This window comes from Tursiops truncatus, chromosome 9 (assembly GCF_011762595.2).
Source record: "Tursiops truncatus isolate mTurTru1 chromosome 9, mTurTru1.mat.Y, whole genome shotgun sequence".
Classification (NCBI taxonomy): Eukaryota; Metazoa; Chordata; class Mammalia; order Artiodactyla; family Delphinidae; genus Tursiops; species Tursiops truncatus.
The window spans coordinates 77135807-77163099 of NC_047042.1; the positions used below are offsets into that span (position 1 = coordinate 77135807).

The 27293-nt window shown below is 35.9% G+C and overlaps 1 protein-coding gene across 4 annotated transcripts in view; it reads left to right on the forward strand.

Annotated features, from left to right (window-relative positions):
• PTPRZ1 (protein tyrosine phosphatase receptor type Z1) overlaps nt 1–27293 on the forward strand; it is a 162890-nt gene that overhangs the window by 92206 nt on the left and 43391 nt on the right. For all 4 annotated transcript variants that reach the window (XM_033863182.2, XM_033863183.2, XM_033863184.2 and 1 more), the window contains exons 5-11: nt 711–806; nt 1285–1351; nt 7830–7987; nt 8155–8305; nt 17000–17184; nt 18621–18747; nt 24978–25024. In XM_033863182.2, coding sequence (XP_033719073.1) covers nt 711–806; nt 1285–1351; nt 7830–7987; nt 8155–8305; nt 17000–17184; nt 18621–18747; nt 24978–25024 — 831 coding nt within the window. The remainder of the gene's footprint in view (nt 1–710; nt 807–1284; nt 1352–7829; nt 7988–8154; nt 8306–16999; nt 17185–18620; nt 18748–24977; nt 25025–27293) is intronic.

Below are 27293 nucleotides of genomic sequence, written 5' to 3' on the forward strand. Positions count from 1 at the left end.
CTGATCCATAGCCCTAACTGCACATTAATCTTTTCAGAGACTTTCTGCTCTTCCCTTAATTATATGTCTAAACTACCTGAGTTATCAAATTTCCAAGCCCACGACCCTAGGAGCACCAGCTTGTAAGTGAGAGTGGAGGCTGTTATAGATAGATGTGTGGACTGAAGTAGAAATGAACAAGGGATAGCCTCGCACCAGGGGGGAGAGACTTAAAATAAGGAATTTATGACTCCTTTGGTATTTTTTAGGTAGAAGCAGAGAGTTCTTGAGAGTTTCACTGTTAGTAGAGCACAATACAATAATGTCCAAAAACTGGTAGCTCAGACCATCAAGAAAGGCATGTCCATTCAGGAAAGAATGAAACCATATTTGAAAGAATTCCATCAAAATAGTGAAAATAACATTTGATAATTTATTACATTTGATAATTGCTCTAGTAAATTATTCAGTGTCCCCTGGTAATCACAAAGTGGTCATTTCAGTTCTAGATCTGTCCAACTTCGTATTTCTTTCTTCATTGAAGGATAAGTGATAGTTGTGTATACATGTAATTGATAAAATATTTTGAAAATTCACAAAATATAGAATTATATAGTTTATAGAATTTTTCAAATAGAATTTAATGAACTGATAAATTATTTTATTGTCTTTTTGCTGACTTTTTTGTGAAGTCTTTGTATGTAATAAAGCCATCTTTGTTACATTTATAGATGCAAATCTACTGCTTTGATGCGGACCGATTTTCAAGTTTTGAGGAAGCCATTAAAGGAAAAGGGAAGTTAAGAGCTTTATCCATTTTATTTGAGGTAATCATTATACAGAGATTTAGCACTAACTTTTCAATCATGGGGAATATCAAAACACACTTTTTTACAAATAGAAGGGCTCATAAGTGGAATGATAACTGGTGATTATTTTCAAAGAGAACAACCTCTTGGCTGGTATGTTTAAAAGGGGACTCTTGTATTTGTCAATTGGATATGTCACTTCCAGCTGGAGCAAATCTGTGCACTCGTACACTACAAGATTTGCTTATTCACAAAGCATCAGGATGATACAGCAGTAACTGTGAATCGTAACATTTTAAAATGTCCTTTTCTTCATGGAAAATTTGAAAATTATCTGGTTTTTGTTTGGTTTATTCTTAACTTGCTGTGAAAAAAAAGTGTGTATTTAGGACATTACTTTTGAATACTTAAAATAGAATTTACTAATCTTTACATTTTATTGAATAATTAGTCAAATATTTTATGCAACTTTTAGAACATCATTCTTCTTTCACAGGTTGGAATAGAAGAAAATTTGGATTACAAAGCAATTATTGATGGAGTTGAGAGTGTTAGTCGTTTCGGTAAGCTATTTGGAGAAATCTCTTCTTCCAGATTTACTGGAATGCATATGAATTTTTACAATGTTTTTACAATGTTATAAAAATCACTTGTTCCAAGGAAGAAGGGCAGACATTTATAAAGAGGAGGAATCTCTCACATCTTACACTTGACGGTTTATACACTTCTCACTAAAGAACAATTCATCAGAAATTTTTGTCACATAAAATCATAAAACGTTAATGTAAGTAGGAAGTTGGAAGTTTTCTAATTCTTTTATTGAAAATAATCTAATCACATTATGCATTTAAACGTATTTTTATTCTGTCTCTGCATTGTACATCTGTAAAAGACTCTATAATCTGAAACCAGTTAATTTTATAAAAATTATATTTTAAAGTGAAAAGGGAATTGTTACTCAAGTTCAAATGTATTCCCTGGTGGTTTCCTTGATAAGTCCTTTGCTTTATCAATATGATGAGATAAGATTTTTGGAAGGTGAATGCCCACATAGAAAAGGTTCACTATACTTTTATACTGTTCTGCCTGCTATCTCACGGATCTTGTAATTGGTCACAGCAAATGCTTCTGACAACATTGGCAAGAGACAGCAAACCTGTTGTTATTGTTGTTTTATTTTTATTAAGCAGAGTATTAATGTTGTCCTGAGTTATCAGTAAAGGAGGAGTATTCCTCTCCGGGAAGCTGCAAAATGTGAAATCAGAAACACAACTCACATAGATCCTTTTCCCGAAAGCAGAAATCTGGCCTAGGGTTGATTCATCTTTGTCAATTATATGTGAGAACTTGAATTGACCAAACTCTTCAGAAGTCAGGCATATGTGAGCTCCTGCAGTGCACCTTTCTTTCTTTTTTTTCTTTTTTTTTTTGAAAGGTGCAATCAAACGGCATAAAGCTGTTAGTTATCTCCCTCCATCCACCTAGATTGCAGAATTCAACATTGAATGCCATAAGCCACACTTAATTTTTCCCTCATTTAGTCAGAAAGTGGAGTCTTTGCAGACTGCAAGAAAGCAGCTAGTTTGAATTCCTAAACTTAAAATGATGTAAAATATGAACCTGAATGTTCCCAGGCCTTGCACCAGCCTGTGGGACCACAAAAGTGATACTAACACTGGTTGTTAGTCCTGATTTGTGCAACTGTGGCACTTTGGCCACTCTCTTGAGGCCTCTTCAGTTGTTTCTGGGGGTCTCTAGGAGGGTGTAGTCTGAGCTTGAGAACCAATTTGCTCATGTTCTTGGACTAAAGTTTCCTTTGTAATATCTACTGTCTATAAGCCATTGAGGGGGATGCTTCATCAGAGCCTGCTGTCACATAGTACCCTCCCTGGGAATGTGGGTTCCCTAACAGCATTCTGCCTCTGTCCTGGCTCTTAATTCAGAAACAGAACAAATGGTCTCCTGGCTGTCTGGAAACACATACTAGTCTGCCCTCTATCTATCCATCTTCTCCCTCTCTCTCTCTACCCATGCACCAACTTCTCTCCTCTTTTACCAAAAAATAAAATCCTCTATGCCTCTCAGCCCATCTACTAGATACTTAATATTTCCATATACTCAGCAAGGACACCTAAGCCCATACAGTTGTAGAGCTAGGATTTAGAACCTGTCTGTCCAAAAAGTTTGTTCTAATATATTGTAGAGATTTATATTAGTTACATGTTTCAGAACACATATGAAACACCTATCAATCTGATTTGAATGGTTGTGAGATATGATCTGTCCAAACTAAATAAGTTAAGTCCTTCCAAAGTTAAATGTTTGAGAATTCTTGGATTAAATTTAGTCCTATTTCAGAGTCTAGCAAAACCCCTGGTGCCCCATAAACGGTAGGTTTCCCAACGTTGGCTGCCAGCCATTGCTGCTGGGAACTTGAAGGCAGTGCTCGTCTTTAGACAGTGGCTCAGGAACTGCAGCTAAACTCACATTATATGGAGAATATGCGGCTAAAATCCTGCCACATATTCTCCATATAATGTGAGTGACACAAAAAAATCACCACTGTTCAACCATCATTCAGATTGTGAAGTCTGCCTTATTACGGTGTGGGCTGGTTGCTCATTTCCTATATTCCTCTCTAAGAGACAAACCCATTTCTCTTTCCTTCCCTCTTTCTCACCTTCTTTTCTTTTCCTTCCTTCCATCACACCTACTCTGTGTTAGACATTGCGCTCATGTGGAGTGGTGAGGGAGGGTGCGGTTGCAGCAATCAGAGATAATGCATTAATATTCCCTAAGCAGAGCCCACAAAAGGAAAAACTCTTAGTCGAAATCCTTCAAGTTGCAAGAAGGAGACACACCCCAGGTAAATCATCAGTGATTCTCAAATGGGAGTTCTCATCAGAATGATTTGTGGTGCTTTCCTAATCACAAATGCAGGCCAGGAATTTGTATATTGAAATCCTCACGGGCAGTGTTGATGTGGCCCCATCCTAAGTCTCATTGTCCTAAGTGATAAGAGTTGGTTTTAAGTATTTAATGGTTCTTTCCTTGCATTGGGCCTGACCATGGTCTTTGTCTTTATCTCCTTGTCTCTCACCCTCCTCATCTTTCCACCTCCTACTATCAGCCTCCCACGAAGGAGAATCTGATTGGTTTGTTAACCATTAATTCATGTTCAAAGGAAGAGAATCACTGAGTGAATGACTGATCACAAATAGAGCAGTGTTGGCTCAGGTGTGATTCTCTCTTGTGTTAGTAATAGTGAGGTTATTCAGATGAGGTGCATGTTTTTGCAAGCCACAAAAAAACCCCACCTTAGTCCAGTTTTCTCATAAGATGATGGTGCAATTGGAAAATACTACTGTAATTGTAAAGTCTTGTGATATCAGAAAGAAACTTAGGACATGTACGTACATAACAAAAAAAAGTAAGGTACAAAATAGTTAACGTGTCCATAACAGAGACTAGATAAGTGGTATTGAAGTGCCGTTGAAGGAAGAATGGATTCTATACTGAGATGAGGGAAGGAGGAATTGAAAACTTTCTTCTGATTCTTTCCATTGCTCTTAAGTATTTCCCCTTTAATTTCTTCTCCAATTTCACGACAGTTATCTATTTCACCATCCCTGTTCAAATGTTCTGTTTTTCCTTTTCTGGCTTCTAGGTCTCCTGGTGTTTAATTTCCCACCTAATGTAGCAGTGAGTCAGTTTCTGGCTCCTTACTTAATTAGTATTCTCTACATCCACATTTCCACGGAACATTTGTAAGATAAGTTTTTTCATCAGAAAAAGGAAGAATTGTAGTCCATTGATGATTAAAAAGAGGTTATTTAATCACAAATTTTCTAAATATCAAAAACATAAATCTGAAAATGGAAAAATATTCACATATTCAAAATAGTTTCCTTAGTTTCTGAGAACTTGAATCTGAGTCTGAATTCTAAATAATCTTGTCTTGACATTGGAGGAGAGGAAGACATACTTTTAGAAGTTACTAATTAACCCATTAAACCTAATGTAACTTGAATTTTCTAATGGATTAAAACGACTTAGGTTGTGTCTACATGACACTATCAATTCTGTCAATAGGTTTTTACCTCTAAGATTTAGTCTTAAATGCAGACTGGAAGCCGTTATCTATAACTTTATTAGCAGGCTTCTTTCTTCCTGAAGAAGTTTCTGTATTGCAGAAAAAAGTAACATTCAATAACTAACTTTTAAATGGAAATAGTTTTTTTCCTTGAGGCTTTCTGGATGTGTCCAGTCTTCATTTCATTTAGAGCTGTAATACACTATTAAGATCATCTGGTCCAAAATGTAAAATAGATAGCTAGTGGGAAGCAGCTGCATAGCACAGGGAGATCAGCTCGGTGCTTTGTGACCATCTAGAGGGGTGGGATAGGGAGGGTGGGAGGGAGACGCAAGAGGGAGGGGATATAGGGATATATGTATATGTATAGCTGATGCACTTTGTTATACAGCAGAAACTAACACAACATTGTAAAGCAATTATACTCCAGTAAAGATGTTAAAAAAAAAAATCATCCGGTCCAGTTATTTCATTTTGTAATGAGGAATTTGGGGTTCAAGAAGACTAAAATCTTGCAAAAGCTTTACTCTACTTAAGGTTTTCAACTCTGGCTGCATGTTTGAATCACCTGGGGATGGTCTTTTAAAAAATGTAGACGCACCTAAAATTATAGCCTAAAAATAAATATAGATGCTCAGGTCCCACTACTAGAGATTTAAATTAAAACAGCCTAGGGTGGGGTCTGGGACATTGATTTTTTTTTAATGCTCCCCAGATAATTCGTATACTGCTACTCTGTACCGTACCATCTCACTTAGGCTAGATTAAATTGGTGTCAGGGACTATTTCTTTTTTTTTTTTTTCCCGGTACGCGGGCCTCTCACTGTTGTGGCCTCTCCCGCTGTGGAGCACAGGCTCCGGATGCGCAGGCCCAGCGGCCATGGCTCACGGGCCCAGCTGCTCCGCGGCATGTGGGATCCTCCCGGACCGGGGCACGAACTCGTGTCCCCTGCATCGGCAGGCGGACTCCCAACCACTGTGCCACCAGGGAAGCTCAGGGACTATTTCTTAATGACCTAAATCTACAAGACAGAGCAGAGGACATGTACTGGACTGGGTAGTTAAACACAGATAAGTTAAAATAAGTTAAACACAGATCTCACTGGTAAGCAGATTGCTGCCCATATGAGTGAGGACTGGTACACAAAGAGCAAAATGGCCAAGGCAGTGCCATTGGTAAGTGCTGTTGGAAAGATGCAAGATCAAAAATGGGACTCTTCAAGGAGATGGATTTTGCTGGGTTGTTTCAAGGTTCTAAGACTAGATGGAACACTTAGGAAAGGTCTACCAATTTTTTGTAGGAATTCTCTATTCTCGATACAAGTTATATATCTTTGTAAATATAGCAGGAATAAATCAATATTTTTATTATATACATACAATCTGAAATATATTTTCTACTCTTTGTCCTGCCTTTTTACTCTCTTAATGGTGACTATTGATAAAGAGATCCTGAGTATCATGTACATCATTTTTCCCTTTGTGAAGAACACTTTTTGGATGCTATTTAAGAAATCTCAACCTACCCTAAGGTTATGGAGATAATTTTCTATGTTTTCCTCTAAAAGCCTTATTAGTCTGTTCACATCTAGATCCACACTCTATTTAGAACTGATTTGTGCTTACGGTGTGAAGTAGGGAATAAAGATTCATGTTTTTCTATAAGGATATCCAGTTGACACAGCAGTGCATATTGAAAAGGTTAATCATTCATTACATAGTAATTTTTCTGTCTTAAATCAAGTAACCATATATGTGTGTGTCTGGACTCTTTATTTTCTTCCATAGTTCTCCATCTTTGCATAAATATCTCACTATCGTGATTTCTATGGCCTTATATAGTAGGTCTTCCTACTTGGTATCCCTACCTTTGTTATTGCTCAAGATTGTCTTAACTTTTTTTGTGGTTACATTTAAATTTTAAAAACAGAATGTCAATTAATACGCACACAAACACACACACACACCCCAACACCAACCCACCTGGAATTTTGATTAAGATGTCATTGACTCCATAAAACAACTTGGGGAAAATTAACATCTTCACAATACTGAATCTTCCCATTAACATGATATTTCTCACCATTTTAAGGTTTTACCTAATTCTCTCAAAGTTTTTAAATTTTCAGTGTAGATGTTTTACACTTCACTTGTTAGATTTACTTGTATTTGATATTTGTTGCTATCATGTTATATTGTTTGAAATTTCATTTTCTGTTGTTTGTTACCAGTTAATAGAAGTACAATTAAGTTTTATATATTGGTGTTGCATGCAGTGACTTTGCTAAACACACTTATTAGTTCTAATAGTCTGTAAATTATTTTCAATATCTCACATGCTCAGCTGAGTTATTTGAAAATTATGATGACATCATTTTTTCCTGCCCAATCTTCATGACTCTTTTTTTCTTTATCATACCTTATTGTAAATAAATAAGGTAAATAAATGCTCCCAGTCCTCCAGTTCAATGTTAGATAAAAATGGTGGTATTGTAGAAGGATTCCTTGTCTCATTCTTTATCTCTAAGGGAAAAACTTTCAATAAGTCATTTTTAAATATGATGTTTATTATAGACTTTTGAAGATATCTTCATCAGAATAAGGTTTTGTTTTTCTTTTACACAAATTGGTATTAAATCCTATCAAATGGTTTTACTGTATCTATTCAGATGGCCATATGATTTCTGAATATCTTTCATAGGTAAAAATAATCTCTCCAGCATCTTGCCCATGTAATGATAAAGCACCTAGCACTATGTAGGGATATATGCAAGAAACTTTAGAGTATGCCAGTTTTATCACCATTTTTGAAATAAATCTAAAATGTTCTTCAAATTTCAGTTCTGATTAAATACATACCAAAGCATATGTCTTTGTTTCATAGGAGCTTTGAGCAGCTAAGTTCCACTGTTGGGATTTCAGCTGAGATGTGTGTGATTCCTTTGTAGGGAAACAGGCTGTGTTGGATCCATTCACATTGCTGAACCTTCTGCCAAACTCAACCGACAAGTATTACACTTACAATGGCTCCCTGACATCTCCTCCCTGCACAGACACCGTTGACTGGGTTGTTTTTAAAGATACAGTTAGCATCTCTGAAAGCCAGGTAATCTTGGAAATTCAAACAAATGAAGTAATTTGAAGCAATCTTGAAAGAATTATTTTCTAAGCTTTACTATAGAATATCTGTTTTAAAGCACTTGCCGATATGCCTTTGAAGCAGATACACAGTTAAATTATGTGTTATTTTATGTTAAATTATCTTCTTTCCAGCTGGCTGTTTTTTGTGAAGTTCTTACAATGCAACAGTCTGGTTATGTCATGCTGATGGACTACTTACAAAATAATTTTCGAGAACAACAGTACAAGTTCTCCAGGCAGGTGTTTTCCTCATATACTGGAAAGGAAGAGATTCATGAAGCAGGTGTGTATTGAAATATAATTTTGTAGGAGGTAATTGTGGTATAGTGGAAAATATACAAGGCTTTGATTTTTGGAAATATTTTGATTATAGCCTTGTAGCTTTAGGTAAGCACTTTAACTTCTCTGAATCTCAGTTGCCACTTTTATAAAATGGCAATTAAAAATATGTCTTTCCAACATGAATAACCCCATTTTGCAGACAAGAGACACAAATTCAGTAAGGAAAATAATTTTTCTAAAATACATAGTAATAGGTGGCAAAGTCACATACACACCTCCACATTCTTTGTGTCATTTGCCTGAGCTAACAGCTATAAGAGAGGGATGAATAAGGGGTGAGGTGTGTGAGAGCTTGGGGAGATCACTTCTGGTTGGGATGACTAGGGAATCTCGGTGGGAGAACCACATTTGACCTGAGTCTTGATGTGTGATTTGGGTTTTAAATAAGTACTCATCCTTGTGCTGGCAGCTCCCAGAGAAGCCTAGTACCTAGTAAGGATTGAAACCAAAGGCACTGAATTATTAATGAATAAAAAGTGAGTCTTTCCCCCAGTTTCTTTCTTTGAAAGAAAAGAAGTTTGTCCTTGTCAAGTCCAGGCGATGGAGAGGAGGGAAAGTCTCTGGAGTCTTTTGAAGCTGACACAGCAGTCAGAAGCCTTTGAAAGTGTCCAGAGGACACAATCAGTTGCGTCTACTGACTTGTTCTTTTCAGTTCACACTGAGGGTGCACTGGTTCATGAAAGAAAGAGTTGAAGTGGCCTTTGCTCTGGGCACTGAAAACCTTTCCAAGTACATGGTCTTCTTTGATCCCCGTCCTGCAATGAATTTTTGGCCGTGTATAATATTAATTCAATAATTGTCTGCTTTTGAAGGTTGGGCATTAAAACAGCATGTTTTTATTGTTTCAATGTGATATTTTGGGGAATTGTTTATCCTTTAACAACAACAGAGCACAAGACAACAGTGAAGAATAGCTGCACTTAATGTGACATTGTTTCAAATTAAATTGCCCCAAAGTGAGGACATTTAATTATATTTCTACCAAAAATAGTAAATACTAAAACTTCCTGTCTGGTAAATAATACACAGTTGATTAGAAAAAAGAAACAGATTTACCCATCTCCTTTTCCGAAATGCAAATGACCAAATCACAAAGTAAATAAATACGATTTTTTGGTCATGTACTTTTATTAGTTATACTTTATTAAAACCCTTCAGTGGCTCCCATTGCTTTTAGAATAAAATCCAAAGAGTGTGTCATTACATGGTAGGTCCTATTCAGCACTTACCGGCCTTGGTGCTTACCCATCCCTGGCCAACTTCCTTCCCTCATCCCGACCTCTATGAGGTCCCTGAAGGGGGCAGACCACACTCTCCCAGGTTGCATGTTCTTCCCTGCTGGTCTCCTCCTTGTTCTTCAAGACTCAGGTAGACCATTGCCTCCACTGGGGAGCCATCTCTGACTCTACCTCCACCCCTACCAAGCCTGGCTCTGGCCCGGGGGCACAGGACTGTGCCCTCGTGAAGGTGCCGTGCCCATAGAGTGCAAGATGAATGATGCTCGTCTGGAGTTCCCATACGCTGGGCAGCCACACTTCTTAGCAGTTGCCATTGTAGGATATTGTCTGTTTACTTATCTGTCCCCCACCACCGTCTGAGCTCCAAGAAGGAAGTAACTAAGTCTTTTATCACTTTACCTCCTTTGCTGGGCTAAAGTAAAGCTCTCACTCATCAAATAGTCACCAAATGACTGAAAAAATCCATTTGCATATATAATAAAAATATGGCAGGCTATGCTCGATGGGTGCCTCTTGCATCGTTTAACATGTAAACCCTTATGTAAACCCTTCCGTTTTAATGTACATCATTGTTGTTTTTCACAGTTAAGGGATGAAGGCTAAAAATAATAATAACAAAAACAGTAATAGACCAGTGTGTTCAAACAAGCATTGGCCGTATTTTCCTCATTTTATAGTTTGGGAAGCTGATACTGAGTGGCTCACCCAAGTTCATGGAACTGTAAAAGGCTGGAGTCAGTATTTGAACCCAGGTCTTCCTAATTCTACAGACTTTCAAAGCTCTCTCCACTATGCTTTATAAGGGAACATAATTTATGCTTACATAATTTTATAATAAAAACTGATGACTTTAATGACGTGAAACTTTTTTAAACATAGTATTGGCTCTTTTCAAAAACTAGGACAATTGAATTCTTGCATTTTCCATTATGAGTATTTGCATTCACCAAGCACGTATTTTCCATGTGCATACTCCTGTGATTTTTTTTTCCCCTTAACACACTATTGCCCTTCTACTTTCTCGAACTGAATTTGAAAATAAGAACTGAGGATTGCATTTATTTTCAGGATTTAATCTTTATTAAATTTAGTCTGAAAATGTTTTTATTACATGAGCATTGTAAAAAAGGAGAAAATATAGATAAGCACACAGGAGAAAATAAAAATACCTTATACTGTCATTACCCGGAGATAACTGCTATGAGGATTTTGAGGAATATCCTTCTAGGTCTGTCTCTTAAATTCAAACTATGTTATTGTATCTCACAAAAATCAGGCTGTACCACACTTATCTGTTTATTGATTTTGCTTTACTTAATGATGTAAATATATCATTAATCACATTCTTAATTTTATGTACTATTCCATTGTGTAGTCATAGCAACTTATTAAATCAGTTTCTCAGTTTGGGACATTCAGATTATATTTCTATATTTTGCTATTATAAATATCGAACATCCTCATTTTGACCATGAGAAAAGTAAGAGGTGGCATGAAAATTGTTAGAATTCTGCTCTTGGTAAATGCATTGTAGAAAAACATATTTTGCAAAATATCAATACATTATAAGTAATTGCAAAACCCATGAGAGGTCTGCATATCCATGCAAACTTCTTGAGGGTAGAAATCAAGCCTTATTCATTTTTGCATTCATAGGAAAATGCACTCAATGTTTGTGAATGAATCCATATTTTACCAGAACTTCAGTCCTCTATTTTTGCATTTTTACCTAGCGTTGCCATTTATTAAAAGGCATTTATTTTTGGCTTCACGGAATGGGCGGTGGCTCTTCTAAGAATCACAGAATTTAATGGAATCATCTGGTCTTGAAGGAGTTAGTACCAGCTGTCTCTTAGTTAATGAGAAATACGTGTCAGTAACCATACAAACATAACGTGTGTGTAGAGGAGGTGAAGTCCAGGTTTGCCCCCTGCCTTCCAGGCAACAGATGCCTCCCTGCTGCCCTCTTATCCCCCTAGCAAGGCTCTCCACCTAGAATCAGGGGCCTCCTGACGCACAGTAGGAAAGAGCTGGGTCTTTTAAAGCCCAGTCGACTTCTGGTTTCAAACCGCAGTGCAAATACTTATTCGTTATATAAAAATTGTCAAGTTATTTAATTTCTCTGAGCTCAGTTTCCTCACCTATAAAATGTGAGTTCAAAATGGCCACCTTGTAGGGTTGTTGTGAGGTTTAAATGAACTAAAGTTTGCAAAGCAGTCCATTCCCTTGAACATAATATGCTCCAGACCCATAGCTCCTATTACTGTAGTGTATGTGTTTGTGTGTATGTATACACTCATGTATATATGTGTGTGTATGCATTTATATATTTGTATATATAGAATGGGGCAAGCTCTCACTAGTACGGCGTGCTATTCAAGTTTTCCATGCTTAAGGCTTTTGTTTGTTAAGTAGAATTATAAATGCACTTTAAATCTCATTTGCTAGCATTGTAATATTATTTAATGCAAACTTTTTAAAAAAAAAACCATAAAATATAAAATGCTTTTCAAGGCAGGGTAGCATGAAAAGAGTGTCTTCATAGCTTAGTGTTGTATTTGAGCTATGAGAAATTTTCTGTAGTTTCCTGAAAAATGTCATGATGCATTATGCATCAGTAGACCTACCTTCCTGAAGGTCAGTAGTTGTAAATAGCATTCATTAAGGTCACATGTACATTAACTCTGTGCTCTAACCATCTGCAGAAAAGTGACATGGAGATTATTTACTTCATGGAAGATTATATGTTACAAATTGAACTGTTGACGAAATCACTGTGTGTTCCTAGAGAAGATTGACTGAATTAGGTAGAATTCGAAAAATTTCTTTTGGTTATTTAAAGGGAATGGCATATAATCATTGAGAAGTGCAAAGCAGTGATAGATCATTTCTAGTTATTTGTGGCAATCTTTACATTTGTTTTATTAAGATCTGCTACTCCGTGAGGGGAAATCACAACCTTAATATTGATTGTCTTCTGAGTCTGTCAGTCTTCAAGTTCCTCACGTGGTAGTCATCAAATTCCCTGTCTCAATACTTTTTAAAATGCGGTTCATAAACCTCACACGAGGATGTGGTGGATTTATCAGTGCGCATTCACGGAAGTACTTTTGCCACGGGCTGTGTTAAACGGTACCAAACCTCAAACAATGGGAAATACTGGGTAAAAACCTAGTGACGTTTTCTCTGCCACTCCCCAAGAATCGCCATGCTGTCTTTTCACTTCCATCTACATTTTTACTCATAATCCGTGGAAGTAAGACTGGGCCTTCTCCCTTAGGGCATGTGTCCCTTCTCCCAGGATGGGCACATAGAACAGCAAAGGCAGAAGAAAACTCCTATCTCCTGCCCTCGACCATCGGCACCGACTTTCGTGATTAGCCAATCACGAGACATGTCATAGGGAAAGAGGTGTCATGTTCTCCTCCTTTGTGCTTTTCCTTCATTTACTTCCTTTTCTTTTCCCACTTCTTTTCCTTTTTCCTCATGACACTCAGCGCTTTGCCTATTACTCTTTTGCAATTTGCTCTGCAAGGCATACGCGTTCTTATGTAGGAGGTGTTCACTCTCCAGATCCAGTCATTTAAGTGATGAGAAGGGAAAGGACTTCGTGTGACCTAAGTGTGTGAAGCTTTTACAACTTTTAGTGAGAAAACCGTGTACTTTTGAAAAGCACAACCTAATTTGATCTAAATGGCAGAATTTTTTAAAGATTATTTTGCATTCCTCTGTAAATGGAGTCTAGGATTTGGAAACTAGAAGCACCCATTACATTTAATACCTTACTAAATTTAAGGATTAGAGGAGTGAGTTTCCTATAGGCAGGGATGACACCGTCTTTATTTGTATGTCCAAGAGCACCTGGAACCAAGTAGATGAGAACTGAATGTTAAAAATAAGTTTTTAAGTAAGAACACTTACCACTCCCTTAAAATGGAGAGCACATTCTCATTCTTTATATGTGAGGATCCCTTGCATGTGAACTGAAGCGCTTACTTGTATTCTGTGTGACTCGACGTGGACTCCAGATTTGTCACAGCCTGGCTCATAGCCACAAGCTTGCAGAAACCCGATTCTCCTCCTCCTTGGCCAGTGTTCCTTAAAGGATCAGTAACTGTGATCCAGGTCACGTGTAGCTTGTAGAAAGGAACCAGGGCATGCGATTCATTCCTAAGGAAGGAAATGGGACCTCAACATATTGTAGTTGTGAACTCCCCATAATCAAGGAAATTATATTTTTGTTACTATTTTATTACATTTATTGGTAGCTTGTATTTGGTGTCTGAATATATGTTGATCTGGAAGACACTTCTTGATTTTCAATCCAGATAATGAGCTTTATGGAGTGTATGTCCTTCTAATAAGATAAACTATTTTCAATACAAAATATAATGAAAACTTAGTGCAAATTAATAACTTATTCCATAGTCATTACGCAGCTTTATGTCTGAACACCAAGTAGTGTATATAAAATTAACTAGATTGTTATTTAAAAGATCCCATCCTACCTTATAGAAGGGCAACCCTTTGGCAAGGTCACAGACTATATACGGAAGTACTGGTCTTTCTCTTCAATACATTCTAAAGTATATATCTTTTTTCCATAAAATTCTGTATTTCAGCATCTAAAGATAAGATTCAGCGGCAGCTTTATAACATATTACTAAGCTATGATTATCAATAAGCAAAAGGAATGTTTTAAAAATAAATTTCTAATTACAATGTAAATTTAAACTCTTAAACAAATTACTAATAAGCTTTTACAGAAGTGTAAAGAAGAAAACAAAGGAATGAAAACCTGATGGCAAGGAAATGTGAATTTCTTTTCAGAGTCCTACTTTATATTAATGCTGATGAAGTACCCACTGATTTCTACTATTAAGGCACGATAAACATAGACGTCTGACCAAAATTGCCTGCACTATTTAGGAAGTAGTCCTTTGGGTATTTTGCAGCTAATAATTTTATGTTTTTCTCAGTTTCTCAGAGTTTTATGTTTCATGTACATGCATAAAACTCTAATGCATTTTAAGATAGTTTCATCTTTGAGGAAGAGATAGTTCACTTTAAGTCATTCTCACTCTGTACAAAGTGGGAGTGATTTTTGAGCAAAATCTGCAAATGATATTGACCAGAATCACTTTCCGTCTTTTAAAAACAGACTTGGGATTCATCAGAATCTAGGCTGAGGCAGTCCTGTTCCTCCACCTGTATAGTTTGTTAGCAGCTTACTTCTGAGATGCTTTGGTGGTCTTCTGCCATCTGGCGGACACTAATAGAATTGTCACTAGATAGAGTAACGATGATGGAGTCTAGACCTGAATTAGAATACATTTTCTTATTCTGAATTCGTGGTTTTGATAACGGAAGAATTGTCCTCTTGTTCCCAAAGGAACACCCCACCCTACATCCTCGATAAACAAAAAATGGTATATAGTTTTAACAGTGAAAACTTCTGTCTCTAACTCATACAAAGTTATTCATATATTGATTTAAAGAGTATATGTGTATATATATTTATGTTTATATATATTTATATTTCTCTGAATCATTCATATACCATTGCTAGCATAGCATACATATGCCAAAATATCTGTTACTAAATACTGTAATAAAATTTGTTTCAATTTATAAGGTCAATTGTTAGTTTTGGGTGCCCTCCCATGTTCACGAGAAAAACTGCAGACTGAGAGAGACAAAAAGGCTTTTTGGTCATATTCTGATGCTGCTGCTTGCATGTTTTCGTTGGGTCCTGGAAATAGTTTTGGCAGTAGCAATGATTGGTTGACTTAAGTAAACTGCGTGGTCTCGTCTAGTGGTTTGTAACTTCTGGTATCCCTTTAAAGCAAAGCCTGGATTCTGTGAGCATAATATGCTCTGCGAGCATAATCTTTGGCCTTAGAGACCTTTCTCTCCCTCTCTTTTGCAAATCTATCTGGCCTATGAAGAGATTATATTCATTACTTTGCTTTATTAGCACAGTATCATGAATTTTGTCATTTTTATCCTCACAGTTAGTCCAAATTATCACATTATGAATGTATTTCAGAAAGTATCAGAGTTTCCTTTCTGATGGGACTACATTTTTGGCATGATTCCCAGCATGGGTTTCAATTCATTTTAAGAAGTCCCTGAATGAGTTTCAGTATATTTTTTCAGCTAAGACAAACAAATCTTCTAATTCCCTGAAATTAATTGCTTAATCTATTTATGATGCCAAAGTGGGATTTTTTTCAGCAGGTCTGAAAAGTATTGAAATAATAGTTTTAGTTGTTCTTCTCTGGTTTTCTGTCATAGGGAATTTTTAATTAGTTTAAGGATTTTCAGACAATAAAACGTCTGATAATAGACCATCTTTTATCATTGAAATTCTCCTCATCCTGAGCTAAGCATATTTGTCAGGTACCCAACAAGTGTAATAAAGACACCATAAACTTGAAGATATACTTTGTTCCTTTATTTTTGAAAATGAATCAGTATGCCAGATATATTCAAGACAGTGTTCTGGGCAATACAGAAATATGAAGCTCTGGTTCTTATGTTTATAATCTACTAAAGGAGTTAAGACATGCAATGAAATGCAATGAAATAATAATAATGCAATGAATAATAATGCAATGAAATAATAGTGGTAAAACAAAACAGACAATTGAAAAAGACAGCGATCACTTCAGCAGAGATCAAAGCATGCATGACAGAGAAGGTTGCGCTTGATCAAGACATTTCCTGAGTGGGAAGATCAGACGTCAACAGATAGAGATAGGAGGTGTCGACTGAAAAAAAATGCACAACCTAAAAGTTGAGCGTTATGTTTTATTCGGCAGACATTCTAAGCACTTCAAGCCCAGGAGACAGGACTCTCAGATCACTCTGAGGGACTGCTCCGAAGAGGCAAAGGGGGAGCCAGGATATATAGGAGTTTTTGCAACAAAGACCAGGAAGTCAGAACATCAAAAGATTACCTACTGTTAATTCAAGAAAACCAGGTATCTCAAGTTAAGGAAGTTAGCATTTTTCTATGTATCGGAGGATGCACGAGTCTGGGCTCACTGAAATCATTCCTTTGATATGCACCTCAGCTGTCTGGGGTCAGTTTCCTGTACACTGTCATCCTGAGTTTCCTCAGGGGGCACTGTTGGGGCAGCTGTAATGTGATGGCTTGACGGCTGCAACATCCTTTGTTTACTGATATGGCAGGCAATATTTTTCATTCACAGAAGGAAGGAAGAAGTATCTCAGATACAGGAAATGGCATGAACAAAAGTGCCACAGTGGGAAAGTGTAACTTTTTACCCTTTATTAAAATACAACAAAAATGTTCACAGAATATGTTTCACTTGTTGAAATCCTAGAGGGTGACAGTTGTATCGATAACTGTACTTTTTTTTTCTCTGAAGTTTGTAGTTCAGAACCAGAAAATGTTCAAGCTGACCCAGAGAATTATACCAGCCTTCTTGTTACGTGGGAGAGACCTCGAGTAGTTTATGATACCATGATTGAGAAATTCGCAGTTCTGTACCAGCAGTTAGAGGGAGAAGACCAAACCAAGCATGAGTTTTTGACAGATGGCTATCAAGACTTGGTAACTATAAAATCAATTGTTTCATGTATTGTAGTTTAATTTTTAGGGTAAGAGCTTAAAATGATTGTATATTGTTGCCTTTCGTGACTTTAGACTTTGTATGAAGCTCTCTAGTGGGGTGAAGGGGACACAGAAGCTATATTTAACTATGTCAGAACTTACAGTGGTTGACACTAGGTTCTTACTAATGTTTTGAATTACGTGGAGACCACAGCTTTGCCAACAGCAACATTGTAGAGTAGACACTTATGGAAGACTTAGAACTGGAGATCATCTAGTGCAGCCTCTCTTTACAAAGAAAAGGACTCAAAGAACAGTTAAATACTTTATGCTCTCACCGTTGGGGAAAGAACTGGGCCTGGAATGTCAGTGCTCTGATACCGTCGTATGTTGTTTCCCCATCATACTGAATCAGCACAAGGGAAATAGAGTAGGGAATAGAGTAGGGGTCTTGAAAGTCCTTTTCTTTGCATCAAATTTCCAAGTAACAGGACTTCCCTGGTGGCGCAGTGGTTGAGAGTCCGCCTGCCGATGCAGGGGACAGGGGTTCATGCCCCGGTCTGGGAAGATCCCACATGCTGCGGAGCGGCTGGGCCCGTGAGCCATGGCTGCTGGGCCTGCGCGTCCAGAGCCTGTGCTCCGCAACAGGAGAGGCCACAACAGTGAGAGGCCCGCGTACCACCAAAAAAAAAAAAAAATTTCCAAGTAACAGATGTGAAGTCAATTGAGATAGAACTCTGGGGACATGAGGCAGGTAATCCTTAGTAAAGGATCCATGTCCTCTTGCTCCCCATCCATGCACAAGAATTAAAGAAAATAAAGTACAGATTCCTTCTGTGACCTGAACATCTCAGTATTAAGCTTTGCCCTGGAAGGGAGGTATTGAGGTATAGCTGAGAAAACCCCTCAAGAAAGCCCCCAGTGTAGGTCCAAGACCTTGAACTCTGAATAGACACTCACTGGGGTGTCACTCAAGCCCTAGGAACCTGCATTTAAACAAAAGCTGGTGTTGAATATTATATAAACAAAATAATGAGATTTGTAACAACTTTTTAATTCAGATGTCTAGAACAAAGACACTATGAATTGAGAAAGTTGAGGGATTTATGAGAATATACTATTTTTCACTCCATAATGATGTGAAGATAATAATTCTATTTACATAGAAATTTTAAATAAATATTTAAAATACGAAATTTTCTAATACTAGATCTGATTTGTAAAAGAAAAAAAAAGTGTAGTTTTCCAGTATCTCCCTAATTCACAAATATCACAAGTTCAACTTAACAACATTGCATAGAATTTTTTCTCAGGCTAATAAAATATAAATTTTTCTATTGACAAATGAGAAAATCTTTTCTAAGCACCGATGTCTAGCATGTTAGTACTCCTATGAGAATAATACATTTGTACAATTACTGCCACGTTTCTTTTAGGGTGCTATTCTTAATAATTTACTACCCAATATGAGTTATGTTCTTCAAATAGTAGCCATATGCACTAATGGCTTATATGGAAAATACAGCGACCAGCTGATTGTGGACATGCCTTCCAATGACCCTGGTAAGTGACCCCCTGATATGCCTTATCTAAATAAACGAGGCTAGTTTAATTTCTGAATGCATTGGTGCTTTCTCTCTGACTTTATATTCTTTTGGCCAAAAGGCAAAATGATTTCCTTTTTAGTCTGGATCATCAGGTAATTTTGTAAAGCATGGAACTCATTTTTCATGTAGCAGATATGATGCAGCACAATAAGTAAATTTATTCTTAATATTGAAGTTTTCTATTTGTAAAATAAGAACAGCAAAACCTATGGTAACGTCTGTACTGGCCACCAAATGAAAATAGCTAAGTAAATATAAAGTCTTTGATTTTGGAAAATAAAGAGTTGGTTTCATTTGTGTTTATTTCCTCTTTCAGCCCCCAAAGCATTTTGTAGTAAGTATATATGTGATTCAAGAATCATGTGAGGTACTTTGAAATATCTATACAAAGCATCTCAAAAGTTTATCTTAGATATTTTAATCCACTTTTTGTAATTTGGTGGGGGAGGGGGAGCTTTCCTCTTAGATTTGCCAGTATTATTCCATAAAAGCAAACAAAAAAGTTGTTTCTAATTGTATTTCATTTGCATGCATCTTCTCTAAGTATTACAGGAAAATCTTTGATCTCAAGGCATATGCAATAATTGAATGAAGTGCTGACCATCATAATTTGACAATTTACAAATTTACATAACTAAATTAAAGCCTTCCTTTTGTTAGTATAAGCATTTTTAAAGTGATGATAGAATGGAATTATATATGTACATATATGTGTGTGTATATATATATGCATACACATCATGCACATGCATGTTCATAAATATATGCAAACATACATACATACACAAATGGCAATATTCTTTGCTCATCCCTATCATGAGGCTACTCACTGAAATTTTCACAAATTTTTAATGGCGATGGTTACAAGTGATATTAATTGTAGCGTATTTTACTTTTACATATGGAAGGAAAACTGATGTCTGTTGACTTGCCTTTGTGGTCTCTATGCTGTAGCAGGGCTTTAATCTGTTACAGGCTCATTCATTGATGACCTCATCATAGTTGTTCTCATTAGTTGAACTTTTAAGTTAAAGAATATATGTCAGAGCGTTAGATGTTAGATTATGGATCCTTCCAAACCACAGGCTACAAAACTTGCCAAGATATTTCCCAAGTTAGAGCATTGATGGCTAATGAATATTACTACTTTCATGATGGCAAAATCATTATTTAATAATATTTCTTATAATCTGCCTCATGTCCTGGGTATAACCATCTTTCCTATTGCTTTTATTTAGCATTATTTTTCAAAAGCAGGGTTGTTTTAAATGGAATGTGAGCTCTAAGTCTTATTGAAAGGTGAGTATCAAATTAACTGACCGTGGTTTCACTGTACCATATCATGCCCTTCCATTGAATGTCATCCTTCACCAAAGTTCCCCATATTGATCCACGCCCAAAATGACATCAGTAGCAGTGCACCATTGACCATGTTGGCCAATATCATATGTGAATTGTTTAAATGTGATATATAAAAATCTCCTCTAATATATTGAATGCATTCACTTAACTTTACTATCTTGGTTTGATTATACCACTCTAATTTCTGAACATAAAAAAATTTCCCAGGAGTTTACAAAAAATAATTTTAGCTATTTATGTTGTACACTTTCTTACTCTAGCCACTGTGCTAAAAGTTTAGACTTTCTGAATTTTTTTGTTTTTTATTTTTGAGAGAGAAGCTTATTGCATATGGAAAAACAGATCAAATGTCTATTTTCTACAGAGGTGATTTCTGAGTGATCCTTTTAGACTGAGTCTATACTGGCACAAAGTATAATGTACTTGTATCATTTGTAGCACTTACACCATTTGTACAAAATAATACATATTATAACTTAATTTCTATTTGTTCAAAGGATCGGGACACCATTGAACTAATGAGGTGCTAGCTTGGACACATCATTTAATCTCCATGGATATCCCAGTCCCTTAGAGCATTTTGTACATGTTTTGGTAAAAGATGGTATTTGATTTGATATTTTAGTATGATATTACTCTTAAAAGCCAAGGGTTAAAAACTTAGTTTATTTCTACCAAAAAGTCCTTTGTCTAAAACCGATTTACCCAAAGTTTGGGCTCTTCCTATTTTTATAAAAAAATATTAGTTCTTTCTTGGAACTCATTCTTTCTGATTGTGAAGACTACGATGGCATTTCAGCCCATATATTTTCAGTTCATTATTGAAATTACATTACCTTAAAGATTGTTTCTTTGGTAAATATATCACAGTAAAAGTCTTGACAGCAGTACTATCCTGTGGTTTAGTGTGATGGTACCTACAAGATTTGTAAATTTTATGATTTATGTGGCTAATATAGATGTAAGTGGCTTTTGAGTTTGCTGCTTATTTCATGGTTTTTATTAGTACCATTTCATCCTGTTAATCATGTTGTTTCATTACCTTAGTAACATTGTAATGTACCCTATTGAATTATTCTATTATTTTGGGTAAGCTGTTTCCTAAATACTGTACTGTTTGTTGCTTTTGTTTAAAAGGAATGAAGGAGATCACTTATAATTGCCCTCATTCCTTCAGTCACAGATTTTAAATATTCTAATCAATATCTGTGAAGGAAAACTCAATCTTCCAAATTGTGCATTTAACTTTGGCTAGTTTGATTAATTTATCACAATTTATCACTTAAAATGCATTTTAATTACATTTGTTGTTGTGTACAACAGTATCACCATAAATTAGTGTCCATTAAATTTATTATAAATCGCTATTTTAAGATATATGCATAAACTCATGTCCAGAAACAATTTAAATTTGTCGAGGAAACCTTTTTAAGGTTAAACAAAATGGATATTCTTTTTAAAAACTTTTTTAGAATTATTTCTTTTTTATTTGGTTGGAACTAAACTAATGCTCGTTTCTATAATGTAGATCTAATTATGAAATAGTTATAGAGGACATTATTTAAGTACATGTTTTAGGGCCTTGATAATTATATGTGTTAAATGCATGGTGAATTAGGTCAACACATTTTCCTGTATTGTGTGCTTTTCATTTGTATAACAATTGTCTTTGTTAAATCACTATATATTGTCCTTATTCAGCCTGTACCATACTACACTACAGGAGTTATTATATAATGATATTTAAAAATCACACTTCAAAGAGATTGCAGTTGACATTGCTTTTGCCTTTTTGCACTGTGAAACTTGGCTTAAAACCTTCAAACAATTAAATAAGCCTTGCTTGCCAACCTACATCAGTGTTGCTTTTCTGTGTTATGGAATGTTAACGTGTGACTAACATGCTCTTTTAGAAAATCTAACATTGCATGTGCCTCAAAACAAAACCAGAACGAACCAATAGGTTTTGTTCTAATATCACATAAATGTGAATTTTAAGTGTTCAGTCAAAAAAATATATTGACAGTCTTCACTATCGGACTTTTTGTATCCTTCATGGAGTCTGTTTTGATGAAGTGAGAAGGTTCTGTAAACCAGTATAATTTTTTATCTGTTTAATATATGTGCCTGAGTCAGACCAGTGGCCACTAAAACATTAGTTATTATTTGCAAGAAAACAACAGACCAAAGTGTACCCATTCTGAGACCTCATGCCAATCAGCAGCACTAGACCTTGAGTGCTATGAGCTCTCAGACCAGGATTATGGCTCGGATTCTCCAGGGAGATAGAAACAACCTTTCAAAATTATTTTATTTCAAAATTGTTCTGAAGAGGCTCAGCAAAACACTTCTAGATTATTTTGGGCAGGGCTATTAACGTGTTCCTGGGCAACCCCAGGATTTCGGTCAATGCAAATGATCTGAGTCTAGTAGGAAACCAAAATGAAGATCCTTCAAAGTGGGTTTTTACGTACCAACACGAAGGCACCCATACTTGGGTGCTATATTCACCCATGAGTGTGCCATGAAATAAAGAAGGGTGAAAGCGCTGCTTGGACCCATAGGTTCTGCCCCTAGGGCCTGAAGGGGCCCAAAGGAAACTTCTTGCTTCTTATTGCGGTAAACAGCAAAGCCAGTTATAGTAGAACTCACTGATCCTGATACTCGTTAGAGGATATGATTGAGTAGAATTATGTATTTTAACTTAATAGGAAACATAATCTATACAGTTAAGTTATGCTCAGGTCAAACGATAAAAATTAATCAAATGCAATACACACAGAGAGTACTGAAAGAAAAGAAAATCAGTCCTCAATGTAATAATTTTATACACCCCACCCCAACCCTGACAATAAATAAGAGAATTATCTTTGCTCATTAAAAGTATAAAGTTAGGTGAAGTTAGACCAGTTTTTAAAAACACTTCTGTAAGAACGTTGAAGAGAATGGACTCTCACTGAGATGTTTTTCGGTAGCCTCTTAACAGAGAAAAATCTGTATAATATATATATATCACTTAACAGGCATTTAATTATGATTTGCCCTTATTAATGTTAAAGTATTTTAAAAGTACATGAAAAGGATACATAAGGATACATAAAATTATGTATTGTTTTACATGCCAAAATGGGAGATTTTTACATGCATGAACTTCTCTAATTGTAGTTTTTTAAAAATCATATTAAAGGTTTTTTTATTTCTCTGTCACAGTTTAGTTGCCACCCATTTTAAAATTCACATATACTGGTTTCCTTGGAGGTTATAGAGACACAGTTTCAGACTATTGAAATCACTTTAATTTAAAAATATAAAGAATAAAGAGCATGAAAAACGGGGTGGGAAGGGGTTTCACAGAGACAAAAATAGAAAAAGGAGAACACTAATGATCCAAATGAAAGTTTTCAAATTCCTTCTTTTAACAAGAAAAAAATAATAATTGAGAGTTAAGATTTAAGACTATGATTGTTTCCCATGAATATTTTCATTTTTATAGCATCGAAAATTATTCAGGGTAAGTAACTTTAAAATAATTAAATAGTCAAGAGTATTAATTTTATCTAAATCTTCATGGGGCCTGGGCTTACTTCTGTGTTTTACTTGAGTTCTCATCTAAATAGAATTCGGGCACGTAACTATATTTTATAGTTTTACATTTCTTAATACCTAGAAATTTTATTATAAAAATAAACTCAAGAAAGTCTATATTGTAAAACAGGCCTGGATGTGATACATATTTAATGTTAGTTCAGTTATGCCTTTGAAAATTCTATAGACTATGCATTTCCTTTGAGGATCTATAGAAGCATAAAAAATAGAATATAAGCAGCTGTAGGATCGTGAAGAGCATAAACTTCGGAGATGGAATGAGATTCTCTAAAATAATAGGCATAAGAAGGGCATCTTTGTAATAATGCTCAAGCCCTCACAGTTACCCTATCTCCCATCTTCCTGATGCAGCTTGGATGAAGAGTGAGGAAAAGTGGTCCTCGAGCTCCTCAGTAATTTGGCAGTGGGGCTACATTCCTTGTTGGAGAGAGGGAACCAGCTCCTTATCTTTCCTAGCATTTACTGACGGGTCTTGTTTTAGGATTGAGATAGCCAGGGACTAGAAATACGCTGATTCTAGCCAGTTGGGAAAATCAGACTTAAATGATCCTGGTCATTATATTCCTCGCATAGATGGCATTAGTTGAGTATCCCTGGGAAGAAGGTGTGGGGCTAACCCCGGTCAGTCCTTCCTGCTGCCAGTCCAGGCTGGACCTGCTGGAAAACATTCTTCCTTTTATCTGGTGCAGTACCCTGTGTACAAATACGTATGAGCCCAAATCTGAAGAATAAAAAGACCTACTTGAGCTTCAGTCAGAAGTGGACCTTGAGGAATAAGTAGTTGAATACGAAAATAAATCCGTCAATTCTCCCCTGGCATTTTCCCAACTATGCTTTTATCAGCCATGCTAAGAATGAAAGTAAGTCTACACTGATGAAAAATTACTTGGGTTTCTTTACCCCCAGTAATATCAGCCTCACTGTCCCCTTCTCCCTTCTGAGCTTCAATCACAGTTAGGGTGAGAATAGGGAAGGGAGTTGGCGTGGAGGATAGAGATGAAGGTTTTGAGTGCAGTTTACTGTACGTTTATGTAGTGTTGTGTTATGTAACGTTCAGTAGTCTTGAAAACTGAAATTCGAAATTTTTATTTTGGGCAATTCTGTATTTTCCAAACTAACGGTCTTTCTTTCCCCTTTTCCCTCTTTCATCCAACGGTTGACCCATAAGGCTGAAATCGTTGAATAAAAATGTTAATAATTTTGTTTTTAATTTTGTAGAACTTGACCTCTTTCCTGAATTAATTGGAACTGAAGAAATAATTAAGGTATCATAGCTACTTTTTATTCAAGTGCTTTAAAATTAAGAAGTATGGTTTGGATTACCGGTTAGGTTTCAGATGTTGCATTAATAAAAAGTTCATGTTGCATTATTCATTGTTTGTGGGATTAGTTGCTGAACTTTGTAGATAGACATGTAATTAATATACATAATTTTTTTATGAAGAAGTTGGAAGACACTTTAATTGGTATAATTTTTAAAAAGAGATAGAAAAGGTTTGTTGATAATTAGAAAAACAATGAACTTTGAAAATAATGATAGCTATGAACTATAGCCACAAATTGAAATTTTTTCATGTTCACATGTCTCTAAAAGACTAAAATAATATTTAAGTAATCCTTAATATTAGTACAGCTTATTTTTAACTAACTTAACCAATGATTGACAGATTGATAATAAATATGAGTCAAAGTATAAATTGTATATATTCTTTTGCCCATTTAATTTGATTATTTTTGTTTGGACTACTTATATTATAAATATCAGTTGCTAGCACAAGGTCCTTTAAGTAAATGGGCATCTAAGGACATTTATAAATTTTGACATTGTCTTAATTTTTGAAATAGAGAGAAAATGACTGTTTGTGTCTTATATTCAATATTTCATCCTAAGCCCAAGTGTGCTATTCATTATAACTGAGACTATATGTTAAAGCCAGATTCTGTTGTTAATGATAGTATGAATTTGTCCATAAGTACATATGTGTGTATGAGCTGGTAACTTGTGAAAACTAATTCCACTATCTAGTAATAAATAGCAATTAGGTTGTGTTTTCACAGATATAATTACCTCAATAATTTATTTATCTTATGGCAATTCTCTCTTACAAAGGACTATTTTACCAAAATGACCAGTCCGCATTTCATCAAGAGTTCACAGAACTCAGCTAAAGATATCTCTGTGTGTCTGTGTGTGTTTGCATGCACGCATGTGTGCACATGCATGTGGATATGAATATACCTAGAAATGATTACCAGAATCAAGTCAAAGGCAAGAAAAAGAAATTATCTTTACAAATCATTGGTTTTTGTCTTAGCCAGTTTGGGCTGCTATAACAAAACACCATGAACTAAGTGGCTTATAAACAGCAAACATGTATTTCTCACAGTTCTGGAACCTGGGAGCCTGAGATCAGGGCACCAGCACTGCCGGGTTCTGATGAGAGCCCCTTCTGGATTGTTGACTACAGACTTCTTGTTGTGTCTTCACATGGTGGAGAGCAGAACAGAAGAAGCAATCTTTCATGACTCTTAATATAAGGGCACTAATCCCATTCATGAGGGTTCCACCTTATGACCTCATCTAATACTAATGACCTCCCAGAGGCCCCACCTCCTAAGACCATCACTTTTGGGGTGTAGAGTTTCAACATGTGAATTTAGGGGGGACACAAACACAGTTCATAACACTATTCACTTTCATCGATTCATGCAGGAATGAATGATAGAGGTTGGCAAACATCTGGAATGTATCAGTGATGGTTCTAAGCTTGAATATGGAAATGAATAGTTTGGGAGATGTTCCTCAAATTCTCTTCCAATAGGAATGCATGACTTTGAAAGACAAAGTACCTCCAGCACAATCAAGGCTTTACAATAAAAAAATTTTAATAGAAGTTGTGAAGGATAACAGGTGTGATCCTTTATAATATAAGTAGTCCAAACCATAGTGAAAGAGAGGTTCACAATAACTCCATAAGAAGTTATAGGAAACAGTGTCCATTAAAATATTTGTGGTTTCAGATATGTATAAAGTAATCTTAGAACATGAATCATATATTCTTCTTGAAATGTTGACATGAGATAATATGACCTCATAGAGATGTACAAGACTTAGTTGGGTGGGATTAATGAAGGGTCCATCACTTTCATCAGATTCTAAGAGGTATCTGAACCTCACAGTCTAAAATCTGCTAGAAAAGAAAGCAATGAAAGGGATATGTGTGTTTAATGTGTGTATAGTTTTTTTTCCAAAAGATCGAATCGAAGAAAAGGTGAGTGGCATTATGTTTTAAGAACAATTTTATAGACATCTACGTAGCTTGTGATAGGAGGATGATAAAGGAGGTTTGTGTGGGAATCTAAGAAAAGAGGAAGAGAAGCAGTGTTACTGTGGGATTTGATAGAAATTGTCAGATCATATAGAGAAGATAGATGACATGTGTTTTGGGAACTTTACTGTGAAGAGAAGGGGAGAGGTAAAATGAATACTAGACGTTGAATTAGAGATTTTCCTTTATGTTCCTTTTAAATAGG